Source organism: Camelus bactrianus, chromosome 8 (genome assembly GCF_048773025.1).
Source record: "Camelus bactrianus isolate YW-2024 breed Bactrian camel chromosome 8, ASM4877302v1, whole genome shotgun sequence".
In the NCBI taxonomy this organism is placed as follows: domain Eukaryota; kingdom Metazoa; phylum Chordata; class Mammalia; order Artiodactyla; family Camelidae; genus Camelus; species Camelus bactrianus.
Genome location: NC_133546.1, coordinates 31,289,402 through 31,315,937, shown reverse-complemented (window position 1 = coordinate 31,315,937; position 26,536 = coordinate 31,289,402). Strand labels below are relative to the sequence as shown.

General features: G+C 36.0%; 2 protein-coding genes across 8 annotated transcripts in view; one reads left to right on the top strand and one right to left on the bottom strand.

The window, feature by feature from the left end:
* C8H6orf58 (chromosome 8 C6orf58 homolog) overlaps window positions 1-7,559 on the top strand; it is a 106,142-nt gene extending 98,583 nt beyond the window's left edge. For all 3 annotated transcript variants that reach the window (XM_045524571.2, XM_045524570.2, XM_045524573.2), the window contains one exon: window positions 2,685-7,559. In XM_045524571.2, coding sequence (XP_045380527.2) covers window positions 2,685-2,764 — 80 coding nt within the window. In that variant the 3' untranslated portion in view covers window positions 2,765-7,559. The remainder of the gene's footprint in view (window positions 1-2,684) is intronic.
* THEMIS (thymocyte selection associated) overlaps window positions 1-26,536 on the bottom strand; it is a 168,034-nt gene that overhangs the window by 70,415 nt on the left and 71,083 nt on the right. For all 5 annotated transcript variants that reach the window (XR_012508624.1, XM_010965531.3, XM_074368392.1 and 2 more), the window contains one exon: window positions 24,280-25,328. Coding sequence is in view for 4 of the 5 variants with exons in the window: in XM_010965531.3 (XP_010963833.2) it covers window positions 24,280-25,328 (1,049 nt within the window). In the remaining variant the exon portion in view is untranslated. The remainder of the gene's footprint in view (window positions 1-24,279; window positions 25,329-26,536) is intronic.

Below are 26,536 nucleotides of genomic sequence, written 5' to 3'. Positions count from 1 at the left end.
TGAAAACAATAGAATAGGGATGCTAATGACCACTTCCTTTTAAAATATGTATGCGTTCTTCCTCCAAAAAGAAAAAGACAACGGAGATTTCTCTTTTGAAAGAATAAAGGCAAAGTGTAAAAGAGATCTTCAAACAGTATTAATTATATTTTAAAAATTCAGAATATTAAATTATACAACATAATTATCAGTTGAATTATTTATATATTCAGATAATTCTTCAGATCAGAAATTTAACAGTCCCAATAAAATTAAAATGTTTCTAAACAAAAGTTCCCAAGTTACTCATCATTTCTACAAAGTTATCTGGATAAAGCTCAGTGTTGAACATAAAATATCACTTTGTGTTCATCTTATTGGCTTTCCTCTGTACTAACAGGTTCTAATCATTTTGGCAGTCCTGGTCCGAGCTCCTGTGGCATACAATCAGTCTTTCTTGTTTATCATATGGCTAAACATGAAGAATGTTTTAACCTTAAACCATACAAAGTTGAGTTCAATCTAAAATGCAAATATTACAGTGTTTCAAACAGCATCATACAACAACGTTCCCTTCCAATTCACTTTGCAGACCTTCCTTTACCAGGTGGCACTCTGAATTCTGGTCAACTTAAGGCTCTTCAGGGAGATGGAAACATTAATTTTATTTGGAAGAATTATTTGATTTTCTAAAGCTATACTTCAAATGAAAAGTTTATTGAGGAAATGAATAGACTGGAATAAAATTAATGTTTTAAAGGATTCCATTAAATTGAGTAAATCATTTGAGTTAGTGCTCCCTGGCTTTCTTCACTTTGTTCTAAACAGCAATTGAAGATGTCTTAAACTTCTAAGTATATTTTATTTATTATAAATAAAATAGGTACCAATTTTTGAGGACTTACATGCTTGGTAGCATATAAAATATTTTCCTACAGTATCTTCTTTGATGTCCCCCAGAGACTTACTAGGTAGATATCATCTCCTCATTTTACAAGTGAAAAAAGAGAGGTACAGAGGGGAAGCAACATGTTCAATGTCACTAAGTCCATACCCTCAGGCTTTCCCGTCTACTGCCTATCATGGTTATTGCTCTGGATTACAAAGACTTTATTTCTACCCCATTAAGTAATGAACTTTAAAAATTATCTTTATATTCCATAGCAATCACTAACCTCACTCTGAAAGTTGGAACTATGAAAGTATTGGATTATTTATGGTTCACTTAAGCATAGTTCAAAATCAAAGATGGAATTCTTTCACGTTGCACCTTAATTTTTTCCCATTCTTTTTATCTCTGCATAATTACAAATTAATATATGGACAGCCCTTATTTCACTATTTCTCCCTCCTCCCTCCTCAGGGTCATTGTACTCAGCATGGTATACATGTATCACATCACATATATGTATCAGAATTCATATATGAACATATGGAAATCTGCAGTCTTGTTTTGTGATCTTTTTTAATAAACAGAAAAATACTGTGTAGTTTTGTTTTACAATTTGCTTTCTTCACTTAATATCTTAAATACATCTACATCTGTCTCATTCTTTTAAAATGCATTATGGATATTCTTAGATTATATAATCATCTCCTGTTAATAGACATTTATATTGCTTCCCTATGTTCATTACCTGAAACAATGAAATACTAGTTATGCTTATAAATGCACATCTGGGAGGATTTCCTAAGCCAGATAATGATAAGTGGAATTGGCAGGTATTCATACAGGATATAAGAGAAACTATTTCTTCACATTTTTTGATTAACTTTTTATCTTTCTTTTTCTTTCCCCATTTTTGCCCCTGATGAATTAAAATATCTTATTTTAAAATTTGCGTATTTGTTATTTTTAGTGAGGTTAAAAAGTGTTTCAACATATTGTTTGGTCATTTGTAGTTCTGTAAATTTTCTATTCATCATTTGCCCATTTTTCAGAAAGAGTTGTTTACCTGTTCACTAGGGATTTTTAAGAAAGATCCTCATATCTGAGCTAATAAAATGTTTCTTTATAATTTAATTGCCGAAGGAGTCTTGAGTTTATACTCTGGAAGAAACTTGGATGTGATAGTTCATTTCTGTACAGCCAGAATCACTCAAATATTTTCCCGTTTCTGTCACTCCATAAATGACACTCTTCTCTTTAATAAGTACACTTTCAAACAGATTCTAATTCCTATGACTTTTTCCTGAAAACAATGGCAATAACTTTTAAACTAACATCATTATGATGTTTCCAGTCTCAGAGAAATCTAAAAATCTAAGAAGTTCTAGTGAATAATTTAGAAGTCCAAATTTTTCACTGAGGTAACTCACTAAAAGGTGAGAGGCAGGAGAACTGTCTTCAAGGAATTCTTATTCCATAAAAAGTGAAATTTGTTTACTAGATTTCTCTGGCTCTGTCAGTCATAGCTACTTAGCATAAAAATGAAGTTATGCTAAACCAAGTTGATAGTACTGGATAAGTTCCAGAATTCAATGTCCATGTGTGTGTAAAGATATGCTGATTCAAACTAAATACCAAAAGCCTCTAAATTGCTTTTTGCATGACTTAAAGAATGAAAAATAACTAAGAAGCTAGGGGGAAATCCCAAGATTTTGCTGATTTTCACAGTTAATTATTATTGTTAAATACTTTAAATTAGTCATTTTGATTGTATTTTAAACCCATTCATGTAATTTCCATTTACTTTCTCTGACAGGCTCAAGCTTCCTGACATTTAAGGCACTGCAAGAGCCACATCGTCTAATATCCACTTACCCTAGGAAGGAGCTCTCTTAAAGAAGCATTTTTGTTTGTTATTAAAATTTAAAATATTTCATAAAAACATGAACAACTTTGATAACTCTATGTATCTCATAAAATGTTATACATTTTATTTTTTCATCCTGAGATAATCCTCTCAAAAAGTACAACTTTATAAACCACATTGAAAAAAGCACATAAATAAATACAACAGGCTTATTTTTCTAAAGTAACAAAAGGCAAAATTACCTTGTTTTAGTGTGAATTTTCAGCCTACATATTTGAACATAAGTATAATCATAATATCTACAACAGATTGGCCATCTGCTATTGTTTCAAAAAGCTTTAGGGAATATTCAATGTAATGGATTATAAAACATTGTCAACTACTGTGGTCTGAAACTTTGTATAATATAATCTATAAATCTATCTACTGAGATAAACTAATTCAGAAAAAATAAAATGTGGCTTATATTGTGAATATAATATCACATTTTTTGAAAAAAGATAAGTTTGTTAATATCTGAACTTATGCATTTAAAATGAATTTAACAGATCTTGTTGGCTGGTGTCTATTGGGTGTTTGCTATGTGCCAGATACCATTCTCAGTACTCTTCCTAAATGGACTTGCCTAATATTCACAACAACTTTTCTGAGGCATGTTATTACCTTTGTTTTACAAAGGTAAACATTGGGGGTGAAGGGATATATGGATTTTAACTGATTTGCCCAAGATCAACAGTTAGGAATTGTGGTCTATGAACCGCCAAACTGCATTCATCCATAAAAGCAATGAACACTGGCAAAATCATCAGAATCAATTTTTTAAAAACTCTAGAGATTAACTAAATATTTGCAACAATCCAAGAAGCTTTTATTCAAGAAAAATGACTGAATCTGGATGAGAACAGTGATCTTTTTAGGGTCTTGACTTTCTTTAGCCCCTTCTCCCTCCCTAGCTCTGTAGTAGCCTTGAACCCCAGCAGCCTTCTAATCACAGTAGCTGTGAAAATCAGCAACCTTATCACCACCAGAGGGGCACACAGGGTTTTGAGTGCCTCAAAACTAAAAATAGAACTACCATATGATCCAGCAATACCACTTTCAGGCATTTATCCAAAATAATTGAAATCAGGATCTCAAAGAGGTATAAGCACTTTCATATCCACTGTAACACCATTCATAATAGCTAAGATGTGAAAACCAGCTAAATGTCCATTGACAGATGAATGAACAAAGAAAACATGGCATACACATACAGTGGAATACTATCCAGCCTTAAAAAAGAAGGGAAATTCTATGAAATTGTGACAATGTGGATGGACCTGAAAAACATTATGCTAAGTGAAATGTCAGTCATAGAAGGACATATACTGCATTATTCTACTTTTATGAAGTATCTGAAGTAATCAAATTCATAGAATCAGAGTGGAATGGTAGTTGCTAGTAGAAAGAAGGGAAAGTGGGAATTACTAATCAGTGGGCATAAAGCTTCAGTTAAGCAAGATGAGTCAGTTCTAGAGATTAGCTGTACAATAATGCACCTATATTCAACAATATTGTATTATTCACTTAAAAAGTTGTTAAGAGGGTAGTAGCTCTCTTATTAAGTGTTCTTACCACAATAAAACAATTTTCTTAAAGGTTCATTCTTAGAGCATTATCACTATTACATCAATGCGGCAGCTCCCTGGAAAAGCTCCTTCTGTAGGACTTGCCATTCTTCACTCTGACTTCACACACTCTCTGGGAATAGCCCTATCACTAAGACATTTATTGAAAACAACCAGCAGCAACTCTTCAACACTGCATAACAGTTGTGGCAATTAAGACATAAAATATCTTGATTGGATCCTTGATGTGGCAAATCAAGATATATCAAGTCATCCCTTTCATATTCTAAATCCCCCAACTTTCTGGCTCTCTGTAGCACCCTTGCATACACACAAAATGAATACGACACATACCTCATCACCTTCTTCCTCCAGCCAGAAAGCAAAAACCTTGCATATCTACTCATGCAGGTAAAAAAAAAACTCCAGAGATCACCAATCAGTCCTCTGAGTATGCCAGCATGACACTCTCCTACATTCACATCATCATGTTCTTTAGATGACATCATCCTTAAACTTACTGTGTTTCAGTGAAACTCAAATCCATCACCACAGCCATGGAAATGCTTTCACCTATCCTGCAAATATGTATGTGAGAAGAACTCAATGTTTATACACATATTGTTTCTGGGATTTTTTTTTTTTGAATGTATCGTGGAGAACAAATTACACAGAATATCTTGACAACTAATATCATATAATGAGTCCCATTCCTCAACAATGCAAACATCAATATGGCATGAGCCTCAAGAAGGGAACACATCAGTGTTCAATCTGAAATTGTGAAGGATCTGAGACATTATTCTACTTATACAGTGAGAAGTCAGACTGCCAAACTGATGGATAGGTAGGTAAGTAGATGGTAGGGAAACAGACAGGTAGGTAGACAGGTAGATCAATAGACTGATAGAAGATAGATAGATAGATAGACGGATATCCTGACAGGAAACACAAAGTCTACAGGTCAGAACGCAGTTTATTATTCACAGAGCATCTTAGCACTGGTGAAGCTATGGCAGCATGACATTACTCCACCTACAGAAGGGTTGTACCACAAACTCACAAAAGCATGACACTCAGAGCTTTGGCTGGCACAGTGGCCCACCTGCCGCTCTGAATAGGTGGAGACTTTTACTCTGGGGTGCAAGATATCTACAGGAGAGAGAAGTCTCCAAATCCCTCTGAAGCAATATACTATCTCTGTATTATTCCAGGACATGGTTGTTCTTCAACCATCCTTTAACCAAGCTTACCAGTGGTCTTTCCTTAGAAAGTTTGGACCCCGTGGTGACACAAAAGCATTCACAGAGAACTGCCTTCCAACAATTAGATCTAGGGGTTGAGGCTAAACAGTCTTGTGACCTTTCCTAACTTATCCTACAGCTCTCTCTATTATTGAATAATGAAAGGTTAGGAGACTAATGTAAAGGGGGAAAAAGAATAATGCTTTCTTTATCATTATTGACATTTTCATTAAAGAAATCAATGTTATTCATAATTATCGTCTTAGTCTGAACTACCTGAACTTTTGAGAGTAATCATTTACTGGCAATAACATGGTACTAAAGTATATTTTTAGAGTGTAGTATCCTATCTGAAAATAAGTTCTTTTAACATTTTATTTCCATGTCTTTTCTTGAAAAGACACAACAAAAATAATCATACCAGCAGAGATTCTCCTGTTTTATCACTGAATAGGCAATACACTTTTATATCTTATAAATTCTGCTCAGACAAGGGTACCTCACTTAATTCTCATTACCCTCTGCCCAACTGCTCAGAATATGACAAAATATTAGAGAAATGAAGTTGACTTTATTTGCTTTCATATAGTAAAAAATATTTTCAGATAAATTTCAAAATCATAATAATAAAATGGTCATAATATCTCAGGTTACATTTTATAAACAAAGCTTCAGTGTCATGAGCATTGCTGTTATTAATAATCTGGGACCCACTTATAGCCACAGTGATTCTTTGAAAGCATAAGTCATATCACACTACATCTCTGCTCCAAATTCTGTGATGGTTCCCTTTCTCAGTCATAGAAAAAAAAAAATGAGTCCTTTCAATAGTCTGTAATAACCTACAAGGCCTGCACATCCTGGGTAATGGTTGTTTTTGTTTGTTCTGCTTTGTGTTGTTTTGCTATATCTACATATTCCAACCAATTGATAGACGGTTTGATAAACAATTGAGCATGATTAGCATATAGCTTAGAAATAAGTCTTTATTTAGCTTTGCACTAAAACTACATGAGATCTGTATATAATTCAAATGTTTTTCTCTGGGAGATATTTTAAGAGTTGTGAAAATTTATTCTCTTTTTCAACCCTAGACAAAGACTTAATAAGCATCTTTTGAGACTAGTCATATACTCATTTAAAACATGGTATTTGGTGTATGCTGGTCTAACAAAGGAGATAAGACAGATACATCAATATTAATTTTATCAGGTAGTAAAGAAAAAAATACTAAGGAATTTCAAAGAAATTGTGGTCAAGATAGTTTCGTAGTTGATTCAAACTGGAAAATTCTCCTAAGTGAGGAATATCCAGAAACTTATATCTGCTCTATGGGAGAGGAAGACAGAATACAAGTAGAGAGACATTAATTTTATAAAGTTCAAAGCAAAATTGGTAGCAACGCCTGTATACAATCCAAGTGTATTGGCTTAACACAGTCTTTGTTCATCTGGTTAACACACAGAACTTCAGAATCAGTGCAGATCGAAAGAGGAAGATGGTTTACAATACCCCTCTCTCTAACAATGTGTCAACAACACCGTTTTTTATATAAAAAGACAAATGTACTTGTTTCTAAACTTATGTTACTGATGTACCTAATCATAATGCCTTTTACCTAAAGGAAATAACTTTATTTCAAATTATGAAATTTGCATGTAAAGCAGCTGAAATTGAGCTTTTAGATGGGCCATATTAATTCCCTTTTGACATGTTAATTTTTAGACAGGTTATTTCTTGGGATTTTGTCTTTATAACCACCCTGTGATGAAGGTGCTGTTGCTCTGTTTTGCCAATGATGGAAACAATAAACATGGATTCCATGCAAGCAACAATAGAGCAGAAAATTGATAGAGATATTCATACACCACCTTTCCAGGAGGCATCATGGGACCATAAGAAATGCCTGGGCTCTGCTGGCAGGGGAGCAGGGAGAAAGGCTCACCCTGACACTGACCACAAACCTGGGAACCTTGGGTAAGTCTCCTTAACTACAAAATAGTGATAATGATACCTATATCACAAGGCTGTGTTTTAGGGGTCAAATGAGATCATGTACACAAAACCACTGTGTATTATTATTACAGTTGCTAAGAAGGACAGAACTTGAAAAATTGGTAATATATTTATCAACAACCCAATGTTAGGAAAATTCTGAGAATCATCACTTTGAATTGTGTTTCTGGCTCTCTCAAAACACTTCTCATTTTGAACTATTCCCTGAACAGCCTATGTTGCCAATCAAATCTGAATTACTGCTTACATCTACAGACCACTCTCTTGAACACTGATTACATTTTAACCATGACTCAAGATTTAGTTCTAATAATAGGAAATAACAGTTGTACAGAGTGGTCTGGCAGGACTTTATAGAACAGCTTCAGTCAGGCTGACATGTGCTTTTATTAACCATATTTCCTGTAGCTGCACAGACAATGAGAAATCCACTTCTGTGAGCTGAACCAATTATAACTGAGCAAGTACACTTTTTCCCTGGCCAGGTCATGATGTTAAATGTTTGATTAGAAAGGCCTTGTGCTTTTAGCTAAATGGGAATAGATTTCGTTCCATTTTCAAGAACAAGCTATTTCTGCCTTTCATTGCACTGCCTCTTAAGTGTCTTAATTCCGCTCTCTCAATACCAAATAGAGTCACAAATGTAACACCTTTGAGATGGTGAAAACAATATTGTTATGTTCCTTTGAAAACAAATTGAGTTAGCTTCTGGAAGGACTAGCATGCACTACCGCACAGACTCAGATGCCCTGTGTTATCTAGGTGAGAACAGAGACAAATTACACACGAAGAATGGGTTCCAATGGGCAACATGGAGATGGAATTGGTAGCCCTAGAAAGGAATCTCAAGGGTGTAAAATACAAGGAAACTTTAAGGTGAAGTAGATAAAAAGATGACTGGGGTATTACCATGTGCATATCTAATGGAGTGACACAACCACAGTAAAACAGGTTTTGGAAAGGCGGGACTGACGAGGGAATGGTGATTCTGAAAAGAGGCAGTTCCTGGGAAAATCTTCCCAGAGAAGTATGAAAGGAAAAAACGGAGGCCAAATCCTACTAAACACAGAATTAAGAAGATGAAACAGACTCCATTAAATCAAGCATGACAAATAAGGGCTCCTCTCACAGGCAATGTCACCAGGAAGACCACCATCCTTCCAAAATGCCATAAGCTTATTTTTGGATACTTCTGTTTCTTCTCTTTAAAATTCTTCAGCTATAACAAAGCAACCTGTTGATGATATTTCATGGAACTCAATGAAGATTTTCAGTTACTTTTAAATCTTTACTGACCAGTGTATAAATACAGAATCATAGATTGGTAGTATATTTAAGCTCAAAGAAATAGTACTGATTATTTACTCCAATCTCATTATATAGTCAAGGATGCTAAGATTATCCCAGGTCACATGACAAACTAGTAACAGAGCCAGGACAAGAATCATATTCTCCTAATTTCCAGATTTTTCCCCATGTTTTAAAAAAATGAGATAATGCTGGATGGAAAAGCATCGATTTTATGAGATGAAAAAATTTGAACAGGGTTAAGGGTCAAGGCTTAATCATTAGGCATTAGCATTTAGAACTTTCACGTCTTGTTCCTAGCTATTATCACTAGACCCTCAGTAAATTCCTGTTTACTCAAAAGAGCATTGTTAGTGGTTCCTTGAAAAGTCGAAGAGAACAATTTGAATTCATAGTTTGGGGCGGGGCACTAAAGACCAGAGCAATCTGATGCAGCTGGAATACCTGTATTGAGATGACCCACGGTGACTGAAAAATAAACATGATGTAAGAGTGAAGAATAATAATAAATAAGAAAGGAGGAAACTTTTGGAAGTGATAAATAAGGATCACGACATAGATTGTGTTGATGGTTTCACAGATGGATACTTATCACCAAACTCAACAAGTTACATATCTGTGTGTGTGTGTGTGTGTGTATAGAGAGAGGAGAGAGAGTATAGCTTTTTGTACATCAAAAAATATAAAACAAAAAATTCATGAATAAAAGAGTGATGACCGAGAAAGCAAAGGAAACAAAAAGAGAAAATATAAAGATCCCACATAAATTTTAGGAAATAAAGAAAAGGCCATTGGAATGACAAAAATTACATGAAATTGAGGGCTTATTTGATTTTTAGACATTAAGAAAACTTGATATCCAAAAGGAGAAGATAATTTCATTATATATACTCATACATACATATTCATACACAGAGATACCCACACATGGCAGCAAACACAAACACATACTTGAACACACACTTATAAGAAATTTATTGAACTAGTTGGATTTGATAGAATATAAGCAAAACCAGCTTTTATTCTTGCTCTTTTATATCCCTTCAAATCTCTGTGAACTAGTAGTTGTTCTAATCCCGCATAAAACCTTGGGGAAATACCATAACTTTTACTGATCAAATAGTTCATAAAAACCCACATCTGTGTAAAAGCCACTTAACTCCAGTTCAGTTTAGCATAACAACCAAATCTCAGAGTCCTTCCCTAATTTAAGGCTTCTTTCTGTAGTTGCTTAAGCCCTTACAAGGCTTCCAAATCTACAACAGAGAAAAAAATATGGTCAACTTCTAAATTATTACCTTTCGCTGTCTCCTTCCTTTACTCACTAACCTCTTTTTTAATTCTCCAGCACAGGGAGAAATGGAATAAGGAGAAGGATACACAGTCTTGTGTTGCTGATAATCTCTGTAATTTGGACATGGCAAGAGTTAAAAACCAACCCATTCATTCATGGGATACTTCTGCAGATTACTTGGAAATCATCCTAATTGGGAGCCACAGAATAGCTTCCTTGACAAAGGCTAGCCACTTACACCTAGTACCCTCAGCTCCTGGGTTTCAGGAAATACGTCCATTGGTCAAGGTTCCTACCCCTCCCTCAAGTTCACATCTTGTCTCCAGAGAACATATGCTCAGCCACTGATGAAAGTGTAGTTTATTCCCAGTATCACTTACCCCAAGAGAGATTCTGAAATCATATCCTCTGACCTTTAGACTTTGTAGATACCTGTCAAATGCTAGTTCTTATTTTCCTCAAACTCTCATAGCCCAATGACAAGATCTCCAAGTGAATTACTCGAAGACTTCATCGCACAACTTGAGTTGAGACAGAAGAACCCAACTTCCTTTACCTATAATGTTGGATATAGAAAATTCAGAGAATATGGTCAACTCCCTGAAAAATAAACCTCTTCTCTTCACTTCATTAACTTCTCAACTTTTCTCCTTCTTCACCTGAGGTGAGGAGAAATGCCCTAGCACTTAAAGAACATTTGCTTCTGACTTCCAAGATATGACAAATGGCTGTTGTCACTGACTGTAGGAACTTCATCTTCCAAGTCCTGCATAGACAGTCTAGCAGCTCACTCTAAAGTATGTGGGGCTTCATGAGTCACATTTAGTTCTCAGGTTTTGGGCCTCTGGTATAATTCCAGTACAATGAGTCACTTTTTTTCTCTTTAGAAGTCCAAATTCCTTAAAAAATGGAGCAGTTTAGGAAGGACCAGTCTTTTTTTTTTTTTAATATAGAATAACTGATTTTGCTTTCCTTCATTCTTTGCTGTACTAGAAGAATGAAGTGCAGTATTTCTTTTATCAGTTAGGAGGATAAGGAGAAAATGGGAACTAGTTTGTATCAGGTACGAAGCTAAAAATTAAAGCTGTGGATTAAATGGGGCACCAAAATTACTATCAAAGAAGGGACGAAGTAACAAAAAAATTTACCTCTTGGAAAAACAAAAAATAAATGACTAAAGGGAGGAAAGATAAGGAATGGTAGGTGGGGTCCCCAAGAACATAGAAACAATCCTTAGGAAATTAGCAAAGCAGAGAGGGGTCCACAATTATGTAATCACCTGATGGTGGAAGGATAGGTCAAGTAACATGAAAACTGAGCTCTGACCACGGAAAAGTGTGGTGTGACAGGAAACCTAATAAGTTAGTATTGAGAAAGTCTCATTCCCCATCTGTAACAGAGTGATTAAGAAGTGAACTGAACAACTTGTGAACCCTGAGCTAAGACACTTGATAATGATTTACCTTTTATATCTGACCCTCTCTGCTCTTCCAACCTGATATTACCACTTTGTGCTACAGCCTTTTTAAACTGCTCCTAGATCTTGATAGAGTTATGCCTTCACACTACCACCAACAGGAGATGCTCCTGAAGGAGAATAAAATGGCCACATTTAGGCTAACAGATTGCTTATTCTTATGCTTGCCTTTAAAACAGTCAACCAACCTGACTGACAAGTTGCTACTTACAGTTCCAGGACCATTGTTAAAATAAAGCTATCAATTTTACTGTTTCTGTTTTATTCCAGTAATCAAAAGTAATAATCATACTTGGTTTCTGAGTTGTTCTCCAGGGAGAAGGTCACAGAACTGTAACCTTACAAAATAGCTTGAATTACCAAGGAGACCACGCCTTGGGCACCTATGAGATAAAGAGATTGAAAAACAACAGATAGCCTCTATAGAATTGGTCACCTGGAGGCATCATGAGCCACTCTAAGTCTTATGACGAGAAAATGATTCTGTTCATTGTTATCGATTTATTGCTTGAGCTATGGCTATATAATCACCCTACCCCATCCCCAAGGTGGATTCACAGTTTTGAAGGCTCTAGCCTGCTGTGAGTCCCCTTTGCCTGGCAAAGGAATAAAACTGTCTCTTTTCTTCTAAGCTCTAAGACCTTGTCTCTGAGTTTCAATTTGGCTCATCAGGGATGGGGGCCATTCTTTGGGCAACACTCCTTCTGGCTAAATCACCCTAAACATTACTCTACATCTTATTACTTCTACTTTTCTAAATGTACATATTTCAACCTGAACATTAAATATCCTTTTCTGAGCTCAACCCCACACTTTAATAAGCGATCTTAATAAGTTGTCTTCCAAATCCCTGTACTCGCCACCAAATAGGACTCTCCTCTCCAGTTTCCATACTCTAATTGTCTGTTTTCCTGTGTCTAATCCATTAGACAGAGAGTCTCCTGAGCATAGATACTGTATTTCATTCACTAAATGTGTCTCCAGTGCTTACCACAGTAAATGGCACACAATTAAGGCATTAAAATAAATGTAAAAAATTAAAATAATTATTTTCAACATTTAAAAATAATTATAGATATAAATAATTTAAATGCACTGTACATACAATGTACAATTACAGTAACATTTAAAGAAATGCAAACCAATAGATTTTTAAGTCTTTCTCCTCAATCTTTTATTGCAATTATATAGTTCTAGTTTTTCTCTATGTAGCAGTAATACGCTCTGGTTTTTCTTGGCTTATTAAGAATGTGTCCATTATTCTGAGCTCCTTAACCTGTTCATCTTTATTAGCCTTTTTCCTTTTATAGGTCTTAATGAAGAAACGGCTTCTTATCCTCTCTGGATCTGTTTTATCACTTACTTCAAGGGAAATTCCAAAATTACTAGTTCTAGTCTAGTCTTAGTTTTAGTTTCTGAAGTTTATTTCAGCTAAACCTGAATTGTTATTAAAGATCTTTCTGCTGATGCCAGGAATGGCCTTAGACCCTCTCTAAAATTCTAACGTCTCAGTTCAAGGAGAGCTCCGGCTTTTTCTCACTTACTGGATCAGGAAAGAAAAATCCTGAGCATTATACACCCACATTTGTAAGAATAACATGCTAGAAGGAAATGTCTTTTCTCACGTGATTACTTCCCTGACCTTTGCTATCTTCCAGAGATACAGATGAAAACCGTGTAACTGCCATAGACCAGACTTAGTGTTAAAGGCTGGCATCTATCAAAGACTGAACTTCCCTTAAAAGATGACATCCAAGGACAATCAAACAGATTTCTAAAAAAACAATATGAGATCACTTCCAGTTGCTTTCCTTAATAAATCCATATGCATGACTAATTCTACTGAGAGCCATTTAATACATACACAATAAGAAATTTGTGAGTATAGATACGAATTTAAAAAGTGAGCATGGAGAGAGAAGAGGTTAAGGATTGAGCTCTAAGGTATTTGAACATGCAGAGGTAAGGAAGGCCAGAGGAAGAACCTGCAAAAGTTCAAAAGAAAATTCAACCACTGCAGCATAAGGAAACCAGGAAGGCATGATGTTCCAGAAGACAAAGATTTTCTAAAAGCAAGGGGTGTTCAACTGTGCCATTCACCACTTAGTATCTAAATAAAATGAGGACTGAGGACTGACCATAAAATTTGGCAACCCAAGTGTCACTTGTAACCATGACCACTGCATACCTCTCTGCCTCAATCACCTCCCCTGTAAAAAATAATAGCACCCATTTCATAAAGCACCCATTTCATGAAGGATTAAATAAGATAATAATACATGGAAGCACCTAGCATAATGCCAGCAACAGAGGAAAAGCACAGTAATGGGCAGGAGGTTTTTTAATTACTGATCCCAGTCTCTATCGTAGACCTTAAGAAATTTTATTGAATACAGGATACCTGACAACTCTGTGAGAGAGAATTTGGCTGGGGAAGAATCTAGGATGAATGGAAAGAACAAAAATGATTACAGCTCAGGGGAGAAACTGGAACCAGAGACAATGAGGAGAAAAATAGCTTAGGTAGGGCAAATCCTATCCTTGGATAACAATTGAAGGAACACCCTTCACATAACTTTATGTTTTGTCCTATCTCACAACTGATAATTGCGCAGTTTTTAATTAAAAAACAATAGCAAACATCTATTAAGGACAAACGGTATGTAAAGTTTAGTGATCTAAATAAGCATAATGTCATCAGTTAAAATTTCATTCTTTCTCATACTAGGATAACGAATATTTCTTGCTTTTTATACACTGCCTAACTCCATAATTTTACAATCAGCCCTTTTTAATTTTGTGTCTGTATAAATGGTAATAGACTTCTTATACAGTTCTTGTGGTCTCTGATACATAAAATTATTCTGTTTGGCTAAATTTTTAGTCAATGGCCTTCTGATTTTATAGGAGTTCCTTAATTTTCTCTCATCTGATTTAAAACTAGCTATGTAATTGGTTCATGGTAAAAGTCTTAAATAATGGCATATCTTATAAAATAGCTAAAAGCAATTTGTTTTATTAGAAGTGTTTTTCAGCATGATCATCATGATCATGACATATGATCATACTGAAGTTAGAGTCTGGATGAAGTGTAATGAAAAAGAGCTTAATGCTGTAAAAGCCTGGCTGAAAGTTTGTCCTTAAATAAAGCATTTATATGAATCATTTCTTTCTCTATGAATTTCTTAAAAAAATACTAATTTTTTGGAAGCCTAAAGAGTCATTCTTTCAGAGCCATCTTATGCTCATTTTCTATCTTAACATTTACACAGGAAATTTGGTTTGCGAAGCAAAGCATATGTTCTCATTTATGTAGGTCTGACATCACAGATTAAAAGTAACGGTTGACTTGCAAGAAACTGGGGAGTTGTACCAAAACGTATTTGCTCAAATATATAGCTTATGTCTTATCAATTTATTTCTAGGCAGGGTTTTTATTCTGAAATAAATTCAGAACTGATAAATACAGTAATGGAAATCTCAGATAAATCAGTTTTGGAAATGGCAAAGCCAGCTGGAACTTACCTTCTCTAGATTTCTCCAACCACTCCTTGGATTTTTAAAATTGAAAAAAAAAAAAAAAACCTGAAGGTACTGAGCTCAAAAAAACATAAGTTAAATACCTAGTGAGCCCATACTCAGCTCAATGATTCTGGGCACTGAAATTGCTATAGGGAATTCTAAGAAGTTGGCAATTCAAATGCCCTCCCTTCAGACATACTATGCATTAACCACTCTAAACTGTTGATTCTTCTCTGTTAGCTGCTTATTTCTAAACGGGATTTCCAGGTTATGGCCATTTGAGAAAATAAAAACCATTCTAACCTTTGTAAAATCCAGAAATCGAATGTGAAATAATTTACTCTAAATTTTATTCAATTTTTTTTTTTTTTTTGCAAATCCACTGGGAAAATAAATATTTTTTTAATTTACTTTTTTGGGGGGCAGTTAAAAGTAATATTGATACTGAAAATAAAATAATCACATATTTGGTGATATTTCAGTTCTTGACTCCACAGATGGGAGAGAGAAGCAAGGAACAGTATTAACTAATGTTTTTCATCATTCCTTCCTCACTAACCCCAGTGAGAAAATTCTCAGTTGGTTGAAAGCTCAAAAGGGCCAAATTTCCCCACAAACTTTTGGTCAACTAATCTTCAACAAAGGAGGCAAGAATATACAATGGAATAAAGACAGTCTCTTCAGCAAATGGTGTTGGGAAAACCGGACAGCAGCATGTAAATCAATGAAGTTAGAACACTCCCTTACACCATACATAAAAATCAACTCAAAATAGATCAAGGACTTAAACATAAGACAAGATACAATAAACCTCCTAGAAGAAAATATAGGCAAAACATTATCTCACATACATCTCAAAAATGTTCTCCTAGAACAGTCTACTCAAGCAATAGAAATAAAAGCAATAAACAAATGGGACCTAATGAAGCTTACAAGCTTCTGCACAGCAAAGGAAACCATAAGTAAAACAAAACGACAACCTATGGAATGGGAGAAAATTTTTGTAAATGAAACCAACAAAGGCTTGATCTCCAGAATATATAAGCAGCTCATACAACTTAATAAGAAAAAAAGAAACAACCCAATCCAAAAATGGGCAGAAGACCTAAACAAGCAATTCTCCAAGGAAGAAATACAAATGATCAATAGGCACCTGAAAAAATGCTCAGTATCACTAATCATCACAGAAATGCAAATCAAAGCTACAATGAGGTATCACCTCACACCAGTCAGAATGGCCATCATTCAAAAGTTCACAAATGACAAATGCTGGAGAGGCTGTGGAGAAAAGGGAACCCTCCTACACTGCTGGTGGGAATGCAGTTTGCTGCAGCCACTGTGGAAAACAGTATGGAGATGCCTCAAAAGACTAGGAATAGACTTACCATATGACCCAGGAATCCTGCTCCTGGGCATACGTTCAGAAGGAACCCTACTTCAAAATGACACCTGCACCTCAATGTTCATAGCAGTACTATTTACAATAGCCAAGACATGGAAACAGCCTAAATGTCCACCAACAGATGACTGAATAAAGAAGAAGTGGTATATTTATACAATGGAATACTATTCAGCCATAAAACCCGACAACATAACGCCATTTGCAGCAACATGGATGCTCCTAGAGAATGTCATTCTAAGTGAAGTAAGCCAGAAAGAGAAAGAAAAATACTATATGAGATTGCTCATATGTGGAATCTAAAAAAACAAAACAAAACAAAACATAAATACAAAACAGAAATAGACTCATAGACATAGAATACAAACTTGTGGTTGCCAAGGGGGCAGGGAGTGGGAAGGGACAGACTGGGATTTCAAAATGTAGAATAGATAAACAAGATTATACTGTATAGCACAGATAAATATATACAAGATCTTGTGGCAGCTCACAGCAAAAAACCAAAATGTGACAATGAATATATGTTTGTTCACATATAATTGAAAAATTGTGCTCTACACTGGAATTTGACACAACATTGTAAAATGACTATTATTCAATAAAAAAAAGTTTAAAATTGTGAACAAGAAAAAAAGGGCCAAATTTTTGGTTCATTCAAGTATTTCCAAGCAGGAGTGCACTTCAACCATCCCAGAATGAAAACAATGTTCTCTGGACATAAATTCTGTAGAGAAAATGAGTATTTTATTATTAGTTTGATAACTTGTTCATTATTTTGGCTTGTAATTCCCTTAAAATCAGGCAATGTTTTCTAATGCCTTACTTTAATCAATTATTTTTCATTCAAAACTCACTTAAACCATTCTTCAACTATTCAGCTAGAAGTACTAATGTAGTCCATGTCACAACTAGAGTAAAATTTGAAAAGTTCTGGTTACTCTCCCACTTTCAGAAGCACAAAAGAATTATAAATACACTGTACTGGACACAGATTTCTAACTGTGAGGTTTCAGCTGGAACTCAAGTTTGGCTTATTTTCAACTCAGCACTTCCTTTATTCATCCTTTACCCTTTTCTCCCATCTTTTTCACTTCCTCCTACTATAGTCAACTATTAACAGGCAAATGTCATTTACCAGACTACAAACCTCAAGCAACTCAAAAACCACAGTGTGGGTTAATCTGAATGTATCTTGCCCTAAGAATATCTCAAATATCTGCTAAAAAATATGCTAAAATTGCATTTCATAGCTTAAATTTGTCAACTTTTTAAAGGAAGATCATAGGTTCCCTTTATTTTTCTCATTATTCAGGTTTAAAACTCCAATTTTTAAAGTATGTCTGTATTCTGCATTCTTTGCCTTTGGTCTTTGAAAACAGCTGAAACATTAATTTTCCTTATTCACAGGGCAACAGACTTATTTACAGCTTCTGTGTTAGACCAAGAGGACATACCAAGAATGGACAAGCATCAGTCTCCAAGGATGGAGAGTTGATTACAAATCCAAACACTCTTAATGTCTTTACAATGTATCAGGTTAACAAAAACAAATCACACCGTTTGTGACTACATCCTATAGACAACAAATGAGTGGATGCAATATTATTCTCTAACGATCTAGATTTAACCTAGGAGTGTGGATTTCTTTAACACTTTTCAGCCATTCTGTTATGCTAGATTAGAAATGAGTCTTAGCACCCAGCAGCAGCTGTTGAAGTGTTCTCTCTCTGCACCTCCCAGAAACTATTGCTTTCCTTCTGCCTTTTTCAGCCCTCACTCTAATTCTGGTACAGGGTTTGTTTTCTGCTCAATTCACAGTACCTTGCCATTACTGCCTCCCTTGCTCTTTGCCTTAATGTCTCCTATGGGTGTTCTTGTCCGACAGAAATCTAGAAATTCTGGCAGCAAAGTGGACACTTGGGCATTAAATGGCCAAACAGAGTTAGTGAAATGCAAGATTTCTGGTCCCAGTTGCAGTCTCCAAAGGAGTGGAATATCTCATCTTTCAACCAAAGGTTTGTTTTTCTATCTGGTTATAGGCTCTTTCATCAGAATACAGAAGTTACATTTCTCCTATGTGGCACTCAGAAGTCATAGCCATATATATCCACGACAGGCGAAAACCCCAGTGAGTATATGCTCTTTCAGACTATCTGAAACTACTTCTGACATAGAAACTAACCACTGGGGAAGGAGAGTTTACCTGACAGCATTCTTATTCAGAACAGAATTTCAGGCCCAGTCTCATTTATTTAGTCACTTTATAATAGACTGTTTTCATCTGATTAAGAATCAGAATGCACAAATCTTAGAGATACTATTTCTACATTGTCATAAGCCTAAAAGGAATTTTGAGGGGTCACTGGGTACATTCTCATTCCCTTTTTTAGATCTCATACATTATTCTCCCAAATGGTTAACTATCATATTTTTAAAACAACAATAAAACCCTTCAATGTAAAACTTCATTAGCTTTGAGAGATGTGGTCATCTGTGTTGAAATCTATCCCCTAACTCACCTGCCCCTGCTTATATCTAAACCACAATTCTGAAATTTATGCTACAATTGATTTTTCCTTCTTATTTATGTATTAGAGAACAGTTGACAATCTTACCTTGGAAAACAATGCTATTTATCCTGGTTCCTATAACCTGTCCTTAGGCAGTCTTCATTTCTGAACTTCTCAGGTGAGTATGTAGCGTTCATAACTGACAATAGATACCTACTATGGGTGAATTTGGCTAATACTGAGTATATTTAGTTTCTTATTATTAGACAGCTCATACAACTATCCTGTATTTAACAGTGCAAGAAATGATCTAGGAAAGTTACTGATACTGAGAAGGCAAAAGCAAACATATAATGAAGCATCTGATACTCTTCTCTATATATGTAATAAGATATTTTAATGAGTTAAGTGAATTTGAATATTTAAACTCTGAATAACCCTGATGTGGGGCCAACTGATGTCCTTCAAAGTCCAAGGACCCCCAATCCTGGGCTGTCAGATATTTGCCTGTGATCTCTCAACAGATAAAGTACATACTTTACTGGCCATGTTTGCCCTAAGAAACTAATAGCCTTAGGGAATGCCTAATCTCACAATAGCTCATGATGGCTTGTTTCAGCCCACCTTACCAGAGTCATAAACCCCACCACCCTTCACAGACCCTAAACTTATTACCTCACTTACAACCAATCAGAGACTTGTGCACAAGCCGATCAGGCACCTTGTGACCCTACCTTATAAAAGACCGCAACAACTGACCCTCGGTGTTCACACAGGCACCTCTCTTCTGTGTGGCCCACTGCTGGCTACGGCAGTGTAACCTAATAAACTCCTTTTCTATTCTCACCCTTTGTCTTTGGTAAATTCTTTTACTGCCCTCAACATCGGCCCCACTTTGTCCCTCAACACCTGACAAATTGTTCTCTGAATTTAAAGCCATATTCCACATACAATCCAAAATCTTACAGGCTTGTTTTCAATGGCTGCTTCCTGCCTGCAGAGTATAAGAAAAAATGTTCTATCTAATCACTTCAAAAGCATACACAGAGAGAAGAGCTTTAATGTAGATATCAGAAGACACATAAAAGAAATATATGAAAGGATGACATTGTGAAAATAAGAAATGGTTGGTTGCAAGACTTTTTGAATTCATTATGCAGAAACTGACAGAGCTTCCCTTTAAATTCCAAAATCAGTCTACTAAGTGGAGTTCTATCTTCATGCTGATAAAAATTGTTGAAAATGAAGAGTTCAGTAGGTCTGAACACAGGTAAATTATAGCATCCTCTGACATGTTTAAGTGATTTCAGGGAAAATACAGTTCTTTATCTACCACACCAGAAATGATAAAACTAATCATAAAGAATCATAGACGCTTCTAAACTGACTGATAAACTTCCAACCAAGCAAGAATCTCCTAACAACATCACTGACCTAGGGTTTCCTAGCCTCTGCTGAACCCTTTTCATGGACAAGAAACCTGTTCCAACATATTAGACCAAAATTGTCATCTTTTTCACTCTTAACCAATGTTGTAATAGAAAATAAGAATGCACTCTTTGCCACAAAATGGCTCTTTAAATGTTTAAAATAATTAATACCATCTAGTGCCAAGTCACTCAAGTTTAGACTATCACTTTCCTCAACCACTCACAGAAGAAAATGGCCCAGCCTGTTAACCCTTTAACAAGCAACTGTTAACATTTTAACAAAGTTTAGTTACCATTCTTTTTTTTTTTTAACATTTTTTATTGATTTATAATCATTTTACAATGTTGTGTCAATTTTACTTACCATTCTTTAGAAGAGGGACACAAGAATCCATGTGGGGTCTGACTGGTAAATAAGCAGCGAGGAATTATTAAGTTGATCTAGAATTCTATATACATATGAATTTAGTCAAAAATTGCATTCGTTTTATTTTAGTCTGGTCAACCCATTCTGCTTTTAATTATGTCTTATTGTCTTATGGTCTTTAAATTTTTTGGACATTCAGAAATTGGGTGTTTACTTTATTTATTTATTTATTTATTTATTTATTTATTTATTTATTTATTTATTTTTTAGTCAGTTTAAAATGTTGTGTCAATTTCTGGTGTACAGCACAGTTTTTCAGTCATACATTAATATACATATATTCGTTTTCATATTCTTTTTCACTGTGAGCTACTACAAGATCTTGACTATATTTCCCTGTGCTGTTTTAGTAGCTGGAGGTAATAGAGAAAATATATGTATTGGTCTCTTCTCCTGGTTCCTGGCACAGAGTTCCTGAAGTCTTTGTAAATTCCTAAGGGATGAACATTAGGGGGATCTTTTGTTCTAATATTTGGCCTTTGATCCCAGTTTCTGACTGAGTTCCTAAATCCTTTAGAATTTCCTGGATGATTGAAGTGTCTTTCGTTCTAATGAGGCGACTTTGGGTGAGCTTGTGGATGGCTCTCTGGATGGGGGCTGGTCACTAGAAACGCCAAACCATAATGAGAAGCTTGGATTTAGCCCCAACCCCTATCCTCTGGAGAGGGGAGAGGGACTGAAAAAGAAGTTAATAGTTGATCATGCGTAAGTGAGGAGGCCTCCATAAAAATCCCAAAAGTACAGAGTTCAGAGAATTTGGAGGTTGGTGAACACATCCATGTACCCAGGAGGATGTTGCACCCCAACTCTATGGGACCGAAATTCCTGAGCTCTCAGGATCCTCCCAGACCTCACCCTATGTATGGTATCTCTTCATCTGACTGTTCATCTGTGTTCTTTATCATATCCTTTAATAACTGGTAAATGTAAGTAAGTGTTTCCGTGAGCCACTCTAGCAAATTAATTGAACCCAAGAATGGGGTCATGGGAACCTCTGATTTGCAGCCAAGTCAGACAGAAATTGTAGGTAACCCAGGGACCTACTATGAAATCAGCATCATAGGTGGGGGGCCCTTAACCCATGGGAGCTGACGCTATCTCCAGGTAGATAGTGTCAGAATTGGGTTTAGTTGTGGACACCCAAGTGCTATCAAAGAATTGCTTGCTGAGGGAACATTTACACACATCTGGTGTCAGAGGTGTTGTGAGTGTGGTAGTAGTGTAAGAGTAAAGGAGAAACAGGGGGAGGACTGGAGGTTTTTCCAAGCAGTAACCTAGACATAACTTTGTCTTGTGAGCTCCTCTCCTAATAAAACACTTAGATTGTTTTCACCTGAAATTCTGTCAAAGGGCATTTAAAAAATTTGTAAGCAGTTTTTTTCTATGAACGCCTTCTTAGTACTATCGGATTTTTGATCTCTTCCTCTCTGACTATAACAGACACTATGGCCGTGTTCTAGATCCTGCTTCTAATTGTCCCTGAAGCTTAGCTGTACCCTTGGGATTGCCAAAGGTACATGAGCTAATAAATTCATTGAAAGGAAAAAGAAAAAAAAAGCCACTTTTCCAACAAAACAAGTGCATAAATACAGATTTTTCTATCTCAAGTTTTATTTATTCTTTCCTCCCAATTTTATGATAATAAATATGAATTTATTATCTTGGAGCTCTATAAGTCAGAAATCCAATATGAGTCTCATTGGCTAAAATCAAAGTGTTGCCAGAGCTGTGCTCCTTTCTGGAGGTTCTAGGGAAGACAGTTTCCTTGTTTTTCCAGCTTCTACAGACCATTTGCTTTCCTTGGCTCAATGATTCCTTCCTCCATCTTTAAAGGCAGCAACCCTGCATCTCTCTAACATTCTCCTGTAGTCACATCTCTTTGACCCTGACCTCAACTGAGGAAGGAGGGTCTTTTAAGGACTCTTGTGATTAACTTGTATCTACCTGGATAATCTCAAGGTCCTTAATTTCAAGCACATGTTGAAAGTCTCTTTTGCCATCCCATATAAAATATTCATAGTTCTGGAGGTTTAAGCATAGACAACTTGGGTGGTGGTGAAAGGGTGGGGGTAGTGGGCTGAGACATTATTCTGCCTCCCACTGAAAATGAGAACAGCATTCCATCTCCCACAACATTCAATTCAGTAATAAAAATATATTAAACAGGAGAAGCCAGACATTCTCCACATTAATAGCAGCCTGTTAATCAACATTATTTGGAAACAGTTGTTTAATTCAAAACGATTCCTTCAAAATTGTTTTTCTAGAAAGGAAATTTCTGCTGGTTTTATGTTTTCCTGAGAATGAAGATCTTTACTGGACTTCCCCAGCATACAATCAGAATGCAATCTTTGAAAAGTAGAATTTCCATACTCACATCCTTGAAGCCCGAGGCTGCTATCATTCTTGAGTACAGAGAGTAAACACAGCATCTCTCTTTGTTTTACTAATTGCTTTGTTTCCCCAAGCTGCTGGCACAACATCTGCCCGGCCAGAATGCACTCTTTCCACACACCATAGAACCACTGCCGGCCAGATAAACGACCCGTGCTCCGTGGTGTAGGGCAAGTGCTCTCCAGGCACTCAGCAGGCAATTTTCAAGAGGCAAAGATTCCAAGCAGATATGAAGCTGTAGCCCCTCCCCTCCCCAAATCTTTAGAGTGGTTATGGAGTTGTTGATTGTTTAATGATCTCATACTGTCTGCAATTTTATTGATTTTGTTTTTCAATAGAACCGTTAAAGATGACAATTCTCAAATAGGCAGCACGTGGGCAGACGCGCGTATTCTCACACACCCAGCTCTGCCAAGTTATTTTTATATCCGTCTGCACATGAAACAAAATGAAGACATGTGTTATAGATGCATGCTACTGGTAACCCCCCACAAGAAAGAAGTTTATTGTGCGCTCATTTCCTGGATGAAGTATTAAAACAACTCCACCTAGAAATAAATGAACAGTCCTTCCAAAATAAAAAGAGATTTTGCTTCTGAGGCAGCTTATAAATCATTCCTAATTACCAAAACCCACTGAAACAGCATTTTGGGTCATCATAATCAAATGTCATCCCTACTATTTCTAATTTCATACAAATTTCTTGTCACAGTTACTGGTTAAGCGTCAAAATACAAAATGCTGTAACAGCTTATGCTCTGTTGATGTTCAATCATCTACTGTGCATCAGAAAGGCTCATTTCAAATATGGCATGAAAGGAAGAAAAGTAAGCAAAAACCAAACTCAGAAGAGACTTGAAATAAACTGCCTCCAGAAAAACACTTGAGAGGAAAAATTGCAAAATCATAGCCTTACCTTGGGAGACTTGGGCAGAGCCACTGTCCTTTCCTCTGCTAAGTTTAGCAGGGTTAACTTTGTTTCCTCCACTGAGGGACGTTTGGGAGGTCGAGGTGGGGGGTGCAAGAAAGAGCTTTCATATCTCCGCATCATGTAATACTGTTCTTCAGTGATCTCTTCGACCAGAGTCCTGACTAGAAATGATCCTGGCTCCCTAGACAAATTACTAACTAACTGAACAGTCATATTCAAGCGGCCAACAGGAATTTCCCAGCACTCCCTGGGGTTGGCAAAGTCACTTATGAGGAGATACGAGTCTGTGATAGCTTCCTCTAACTGTAGTCCTGGTATAGCAGCCAAAATGTCTTCTTCAATGGAAAGATCTCTCACAGATACCTTCACGTTGAAGGGCAAGCGGAACTGTGCACAGAGCTCAGAAATCTGGTACTGTTTCTTATCATGAATCACCTCTACAAAACCTCCTTCCATGTACAAAGGGAGCAGGGCTGCCTCATAGGATTTTGTGAGGATTTTTTCACAGGTCAGAACTTTCACCACTTTTTTGATTCCTTCACAGAGGACTTCAGTTGTTTGTGAGTGATGCACTAGAAACTGGTCCCCGACAGATACAGATGACAGCTCATCATGGGGGGGATGAAAAGCTTTGGTGGCTACCACGTGGAGGGGCTCCTTTTCACTCTTTGCTATCTCGAGGTCATAGGCTGTTGGGAACTCCCGAGGTCGCCTCTTGAATTTGCCTTTGTAGCTAGTGGGGATCAAGAAGTGTCTTTTAGGAAAATTGCTTCTAATTTCTGAAGTTAAGATCCTTGAAGCCTGATACTTTTTGTGGATCACAATGGTTTTCCCAGGCTGTAAAATGCTTCTAGGTAGCTGGTTTCCTTGAGGAACTTCTATGACTTCAGCCACTATGGGGAACTCCTTACCGGTCATTTCAAAAAGATCTTGTGTTGTTAACAGCTCAAGAAACCAGTTGGCATCACAACTGTCCGTAATGTCTTTAACTTCAACATCTAAACTGGGGAGGATACGGACTATATCTTTTCTGTCTGGAAAAGGAAAAAAAGACTATGACATTTCTGTGCATCAAAATATTGCTCTAAAGTAATATTAGAGTATCTCCAGGTACCAGAGATAAATTTCATTAAAAAAAAACTCAGATGTTCATGATATAACATTTCTTATGTATGATTTTCCTTTTTTAAATTTAAAAATGAAATAGATCATAAATAAAACCAACACCCATATATCTGCTTCTGCTTAGCTTCAGAGAAAGACATAAACCAGTACCTTGGAGTTCTACAAACCTCACCAAAATCACATCCTTCTTACTGCAACCTAAGGGTTGCATTGTCCTGATTTCAATGTTAACCATTCCTTTGTTTTCCTTCATAGTTTTATCACACATAACATACACGAATATATATGCATGTGTTTAAAGGTATATATATGTGTGTGTTTTTTCCCAGAAAATTTATTACATTGTTTTAAGTCATGCTTTTGAAGTCCCGACACTGTATGGAAAATTATCTTAGAAGAAAGTTTTGGTACTTCAAATAAGACCCTTCCTGTGTAAGGCCCACAATATACATCCTACACACAAAATTCTATCCTGTGGGGTACAACTGTATTGCAATATCAGGGGACATAAAGTACTAAGGATTAATATATGGAAGTGGATAGATACCAAAATGCAGTCTTTTTCCAATGTGAAAACTATTTCTCTGTTGGTGCTACATCAACACCTTGATAGAAAAGGAATGGCACAGGATGGGTTACAATTAAAGGAGCCACTCAGGAGCCCTGGTGTGCTGGTGGGGTGCTTACTGATGTATTCTTTGGCGAATGTGTCACTGGAGACTAATGAATCTCTGTATTCTTTCCAAGAGCCACTGTCTCAGAAGTCTTTCTTGCAGACTACAGAGACACTTAAAATACTATCCTGAAATCATCTGCTTTTTATACACTGACCTACATAATAAATGTCCCACCTTATAAATGGTCTTGCATTAAAAAAAATAAAGTTATATGTTAATATTAACAGGATTTTATAATAGTTTATATTTTCTTGACAGTTTTCTAAACCTAATGTTGGTTGTATAGCCTTTTCATGATCCACAATTGCTTCCCAGTATATCTAGCCGCCCTTCTGTCGATACTCTTTTTTCTCCGTATGCTTTTAAAAATTAATAATGTAATTTAGAAGACCAAATTTTTTCTCATAAAATAATATCTATATTATTACTTTTTCTATTAT